General features: G+C 42.0%; 1 protein-coding gene across 1 annotated transcript; it reads right to left on the reverse strand.

Annotated features, from left to right (window-relative positions):
• Positions 1–5,647: 5,647 nt before the first annotated feature.
• Positions 5,648–6,811, reverse strand: LOC121995131. The gene has a single exon (XM_042548955.1). It carries the CDS (start codon positions 6,809–6,811, stop codon positions 5,648–5,650), a length of 1,164 nt encoding a protein of 387 aa, XP_042404889.1.
• Between the last annotated feature and the right edge of the window lie 640 nt (positions 6,812–7,451).

A 7,451-nucleotide genomic window follows, 5' to 3' on the forward strand; every position in this document is an offset into this window, starting at 1 on the left:
AATTTTTAAGTTAAAAAATCTTGAAATTTTTTTTTGAGTGTGTATTATAGCAAAGTAGATTTGCAAAAAAAAATTCAAAAAAATAACTTTTTGAGAATTTTTAATATTAAAAGATATCATTTGAATAAATAATTCATAGAAAATTTATCAACAGTCAACAAATTTTATAAGTTAGAGAGAATGATATGATTTCATAGAAAAAATAAATTTGGCAAAGATAATCCTGAGAAGTATTTTTAAAATGAAAAATATGATTTTTGCTAGAAAATTCATAAAAAATAATATAATAACTAGAAAATTTTGAAATTTTTTACAGATAAGTGATGAAATTTCCTTTCTCAAAAAAATTGAATAAAACATTAATACTAATAGAAATTATACGAAATAATTTATTTAAATAATTCTATATAAACAAAAAATTAAATCAATTTAAAAGTAGACATGCATAAAAATTTAATTTAAGTACAATTTTGAAACCCAATATAGGTTCCTACTAACTCGATTAATCAAGAATTTTCTAGGAACATATTTTTATGATAATTTCTAATTTGGTCCTGATGATATCTAAAATGCCAATTTAGATACTACTTGTTGGTCCCTTACAACCGGCAAGAGGGGGTGAATTACCTTGCACGATAAAAATAAAAAATACTTTTCTCGATCTTTGGACTTGATTAAAATAAATACTTGAACAAAAAGTTAAGAAGCTAATTAACAAAAAAAAAAAAAAAAAGGCACGGAGATTTACTTAGTTTGCAATCCTAATCCAAGACGTTGAAAGCTTGCTAAAATCTCCTTCTGGCAGAGAAACCTTTTACAGTAGTTAAAGCACTAGATCACAAAGCTAAGCAAAAAAGAAGAACATTTACAACTATTATTTTTAGCTACTAGGATCAGGGTTGTATTTATAACCATGATCCGGGCACCTGGAAGGGTTCCGGGCGCCCGGACATAGATAAAACTTTATCCATGTCACAACGGATCACAACAACTGACGAATCGATAAAGTTTCTGGTTCGGGCGCCTGGACCAGGTCCAGGCACCTATACCAGGTCCGGGCACCCAAACCGAGCTAAACTAGCCTCTACTAGGGCATGAGCGCAAGGCGCCTTGGCTGCCCCGACGGGTTGGGTGCCCGAACCACAGTCAACTTCTAGTTGACTTTTTGTCTAGGTCTTCCGCTTTGGCTCTGCTCGCTTGGGTAATTTCGTCTATCCGGAATAGGGCTCATCCGAACCCATTTTTTGATCTTCTCAAGCAATCTTCTACTCCAGCTTCTCATCCCTAGGAAACACTGCGAACTTCCTTCTTGTCCACCAATGGACTCTTCCGTAGCATCTCGTCCCTCGGATACACTGAGTTCATCAACTCTCTCCCGTGTCGTCGTTCTCCCTAGCTGCATCTTTTGTTCGACTTTCTGTGCTCCTAAGTTCTTACACACTTAGACACAAGGCATCAAAAGACAATATGATTTAACTCTAACTAAGTTGATCACATCAAAACTACCACGGGGTATTTATAAACTTAAGGTAGCATTTCTTACCAAAAGTGAATTGCAACTTAACCTCGATCGGACTTAGCCCAAAAATGTAAAGAAAACCATCCTGAAGCAATGTATTGATGTCAAATTTCAAATTGGCCAAAGTTTTAGCGGCTGATACGAAGGTAAACTCTGAATGATAGCTGTGTAGATCGGAGGCCTTAGGCAAATCCGTTTGCTAGCCGATCGACTACGAAACAAGAGAAATAGGTTGGATATAATATAATGAGATTTCCACCCCTTATTAGAGGTTGACATTTCATCAAAAAAGACACTTTGGTTAGGCTTTGAAAAAGAAAACCCTCACTTCCATTTTCTTAGGATAGTAAAAATAGTGGAAGACTTGGGGGTAAGAGGAATTTAGTATAATCAAAAAAGGAAGACTACCCCGCATAGTAGTCAGATAGAGTTTGGTGCTAATTGGTGCTAATTGTTGAAAAGAAAGATAGAAATATTGGGATATTTTTGAGAAAAAGCTAGGAAGTGAAAATTGAATACCTTCAAAAAAATTATACCTTAAAAAGACAATAAATTCAAATGGGGGAAGGTGAGGTTGATGAAGAGCATTAGGGATGATTATGTGATGATCCTTAGGGACCTCAAAGGTCAGCCTAATATGGTCTATGTCTTTGTCGAGGTCTGAGGCGGTGGACCACAGTGTGGGCACATTGAAAGGCGTGGCTCAGAAAGAAGAATGAATGGGATAAACTAAGAATGTATTGTTGGTGTAATTGACCTCTAAGTTTTTTATATTTGACAATATATCATTGCAAGGTCAGGTTGAGTAAGAGTTAATCCAAACATGACTTAATGTTTAGAAGAGAGAAGTCTAGTTAGAACTAGATGACTAACAAGGGTAAGTCCTAACTGAAGGTTAGGCAAGTGAAAAGTCTACTAAGTGACTAGTGTTATCTGGATGTTAGACAAGGATAAGTCCTAACTGGAAGTTAGGCAGATGAAAAGTCTACTAAGTGACTAGTCCTAACTAAATGTTAGACATGAGGAATTCTTGATGAGTGAAGTCAGACCCTGGTGAGTGAAGTCAAACCCTAGTGAGTGAAGCTAGGTGGTAGAAGTCCTAGTGAATGAAGTCAGACAATGGAAGTCCTAGTGGATGGAGCTAGACCCTAGTGAGTGAAGCTAAGTGGTGGAAATCCAAGTGAATGAAGCCAGACAATGGAAGTCCTAGTAAGTGAAGCTAGGTAATGGAAGTCCTAATGAGTGAAGCTAAGCAACCCTAGGAGAGGTAACCCCGGTCGACTGAACCAGTGAATCTGGAAAACTGCTGACACTGATTTACTTTAATATTTTATATTTATTGTGCTAACTTAGTGTTGCAGAAAAGTCTTAGTATATCAGATTGATTAGACACTAAGCAAGATCAGAGAAAGTCTAAATATGTCCGGAGGATCAGATGTTTGACAGGTAAGTAGAGATAAGCATTGTAGGAGAGAGATCCAATGAAAATGCATTCCCCTTTGAGGGAATACTAAGCGCTAGTCAAACTTAGATCTATTTTGGAAGTATAAGTTGGTACCATGATTAGATCCTAGTCTTGGTAAGACAATATCTAAGTCATAAATTTATTTTATTCATATTCCAACTCTATTTTGCAGGGTATCTTTGGTATTTGGACTAACATGTTTTGCAAGAGTTAAAGTGCAAAGTTAGTCTTGAATGAACAGTGCTTGAGACGTCTCGAAGCTGATTGGAGGCGCCTCAGAGCTGAATGGAGGCGCCCTAGATAGGGCAGAGGTGCCTTCACACAGATAAGATTCAAGGATAAAAGTTAGCTGTGCGGAGGTGCCTCGAAGTGCATTGAAGGCGTCTCAGAGCACATTGGAGGCACCTCGGAGCAATGAAGGCACCCTCGCATGGATAAAGATCGAATGTTGTGGATCGGATAAGCGCTATTGGAGGCGCCTCTAACACTATTTAAAAGAGGGATTCGAGCAAAGACTTTGAAACTACTTTTCAACGTGCATTCTTGATCATCCAACTACTTCGACTTCGTGCTACCACTTTGTCGCGACGCTACCACACTTGGCTGCTGCAGTTAGACCAATTCCAACACCAAAGCTCAATCCATATTTTCATCTTTACGTGTTTGGTAACATTTTAATTAAGTTATTTATTTCTTAAGAAAGTGTAAGGTTGTCACATTTTCTGTATTGATTTTACGATTGATAGTGGATTACCCATCATAAAGTCCCAAGGGACTTAGGTTTTGGAGTAAGAGTCGTTGAAGACTCTGAACCAAGTAAAACTAATCATGTCTTGTTTTATTCTTTCTTACTTAATTGTATTCCGCGGAGCACTTTGTTTTAAAAGGCTGAAAATTAACGAGTTTTAAATACACGTGATCCCCCCCCCCCCCCCCCTCTTATGTGTCATCGATCCTACAGGTACAAGGAGGAAAGGAGAGTGAAGAACTTACAGAAAGGGAACAAAAGAGAACCTTAAGAAAAATCGTCGAAACCACAGTCGTTGAGCACTGGAAGAGGAAGAACACATTCGCGTTTTTCCCAACATATTGCCTTTATAAACCCTAAAGCTCCTTCGTATCAACTACCCAATCTAAATCCTAAAAGGTGAACTAATCACCATAGTCATTCGATAAAAAAAGCACAACATCCCAATAGTCACCTTGGGTAAACAACGTTGGTATGGTCGAACCACGTGGTAGTTCTATATAAGCTAACATTTATGATGGATAAGACAAGCTAATCATAGCTTGGATATACCATCACACGTATTACCACACATTTATGATGTCTGACACACTTATTTTTGAGGTACTTGATTGTACCGACGATAAGTTTATCAAGATGACATCAACCCTAGTATGCGAGCCGATCGACAAACCAGACTTTACCAATGTCTAGCAAGTTGGGCTCAAGCCTCATTCGATTAGACTTGAAAGGAAAACTTGTGATACAAGAGATATGGGTAGCTCCCACGTATGATCAGAAAGTCAATCTTCCGGTTTACATGGAAGTCAAAGTCTAAAGGTAGATCAACCCAACTGAATTGCCAATCGGGAGACCAAAGGCCACCATCCGATCGAGCAACCCTGATCTCAATGACCATGCTCCCTCCGTATCTCACTTTGCTAGCTCAGAAATTGTCATCCGATCGAACAACCTCGATCCCAAGGGTCATACTCCCTCTGTATCCCACTCTGCTAGCTCAGAGACCACTAGCTAGTCAAATTCCACAATTTCCCCATTGCTATGCTTCCTCCAACTCCAAGATCCAACCAGACAATTCTTTTATAACCTTTCAATCGGATCCTCTCGACTCTAGAGCCTTAGCACGCCTCAACTCCTTATAAGATAGACAAGCATATAAGCAGTCTCGCTAGCCCATGATCAAATATCCCACTATTTGGATCAAGCTTAGAAAGGCTAATGAATCTTTCGTCTCACAAGCTTATTACTTAAGTAATGCGTGTTGTGTTGTCAGAGGCACATGGAACATTATCTTTATATAGACATGGAAATAAGTAGTCTGAGCGATGAGAATACACAACACATTTAAAATATAATGTTGGGATATTTTCTTTATCTTGATATGACATTTTATTAATGTACAGATTACAAAGGAATTATAAAATCCCGCCGCCAAAGGCACAAGGACGCTTTGATATCGCACAATCTAATTATAATTTTTCTCTATCGTTTATCTTCCACCTTTCAATCATTTCACTAATTTGAGTGTCAGAATAGATACCAAAGACCCTTCCCTACTTACTAATTGCTCCTTCCTCACTTGAGTATTGAAGTGGGCGAACTAATTCTGCCCGGCTTACGATTGCTCCTTCCTCCTCTGCTCTTTTAATTTCATAGGTTTTTCTCCTAAGAGGATGTCTTTTTGTCATGTCAACCTTGATGTCAGCTCAAGGGGTCAGTCATAAACAAATACGATGAGAACGAAAAAGATATCGTGTATAGGCAAATTATGGATTATGAATGAGATTGCGTCTCAAATTAAAATTACAAAAGAATGGATTTTTAGGCAACCAAACTTGATGAACAATGGAAATTAATCAAAATCCAGCATCACCAGAAATGAAAAGCCTGAAGCAGCACAGTAAATGAATGAAACCTAGCAGTTCTTCATGATGTACACCAGCAGCGAGAACCCCTCAGGCCTATGCAATTCCAGCTCCTCGTGACTCGACCACCCCATCACTGTCGAACTGCTCGCCGTGGATGCCGAAGAGGCCGACGAAGAGCAAGAGTTCGTCTCCATCAGACGCCTACGAAGCTGACGCTTACGCCGCCCTGGCTGCACTATGGCTCTCTCCGCTCCGCCAAAGCCATTGTTACTGTTGATCCCGTTCCAGTTCTTGGTTTTGCTCGAATCCTCCTCAAAGGCTGCGATTTTGTGGATGGCGTTAACTGAATCCTCGTCAAAGACGAGATCTTTGGCCAGCCGGTTCCCCAATTCGTGGTCGCCCTCCTCCTCGAATTGGAACAAGAACACTGCACGGACCCTCGCTGCCGCGTTGCGGCCAGCAGAGGCCTCGCCCTGGAATAGCCAATCGTGGAGGTCCCAGGAAAGTTGCATCCGTACGCCGCCGGCGATCTCCAGCCTCTCACTCCCTCGGAACTTCCACCGGAGGCAACGCACGTGGAAAACCCGCTTGCCATCGACGGCCACCGACATCCCAGCCTCCTCTCCGCCTTCCTTGGGCCCCAAATCGATCGAGATCTCCCGATCCCGCCCACCACACCGCGCCACTGTGCAGTAAGTTCCCCGGCCGCTGGGGCTATCCAACACCGCATGCTCCTGGCGCGCGGCCAGAAGCGGATGCAAAAAGGGGGCTTTTGGCCGCCGCGCCCGCGTCTTCCTGTATGCCTCCTCAACGAGGTCGCCGGCGACGAGGAGCATCTCGCCATCGATCACCGCAGCAACGAAGAAACCTCTCTCGGGCTCGGCACGAGACGATCTGCCCGACGAGAAGACCGCCTGCGAGATATCCCACGAGAAGACAACGCTGCGGCCGTCCCCGATGGGAAACCGCCGCGATCCCCTCCGCCTCCACAAGAACGACGGGCGGAACGAAAACTCGAGGGGCTCCTCCTCCTCGGCGTCGGAGAGTCGAAATTCGACCCGAAGGGCGAGACCAAAGGCGGCGCGTGACCATGTGAGGGCGGCCGGGCCGAGGCGAGTCTCGTAAATCGAGGTCCTAAAACTCGGCCCGACGGCCGTCGACGGCATCTCCTGGTCCGCGACACCGAAGCAGGTCGCCAGTCTGGCAGACATCCTCTCCTCCGGCCTCCGAATCGGAGCGAGATTGGATCGAGAAAACTAGGGTTTCAATCGAGAAATCAAAGATTCGCGAGACGGAACAGACTGTTCTTGTTCTCACTTGTAATCCGGCTCCCACTTGCCCTTTTTTATATAGAACTCTAGACCAAATGGCCCAATGGGTCCTTGGAAATAATTAACCATCATGGATGCTAATATTTAATTAGTTGATGATTAGCGTATTAATAAATACTTGTAATGAATTGTAATTACGCGGAAATGAAATAGTTGAGCGCTTGTAGGTCATGGTCAAATGAAGAAAAACTTCGAAAGGTCAAACAATAGGAAAGAGTCTTCACCAACGAGTCTTCATTTTGAATGATGAACCTAGTAGCTGTGCAAACTCGTTCAGGGGCGGATCGAGGGGCGGCATCGGTGGTCGTCCCCCCTTGCCAGCGGTGGAACCCTTAGTATTATGAGATTCTATCGATGAAGATGAAAGATACCACCCCTTGTTTATCGTGATCACCCTTCCATACTTAAATTTCTGGATCCGCCACTGAACTCGTTTTCATGTTTTTTTTTCTTTCTAAGTATAAGTTTTCAGATCTTCAGGCTGATTAGTTTGGACAGTCTAATTTCATAGATCGGCCAT

Source organism: Zingiber officinale, chromosome 6A, assembly GCF_018446385.1.
Source record: "Zingiber officinale cultivar Zhangliang chromosome 6A, Zo_v1.1, whole genome shotgun sequence".
Classification (NCBI taxonomy): Eukaryota; Viridiplantae; Streptophyta; class Magnoliopsida; order Zingiberales; family Zingiberaceae; genus Zingiber; species Zingiber officinale.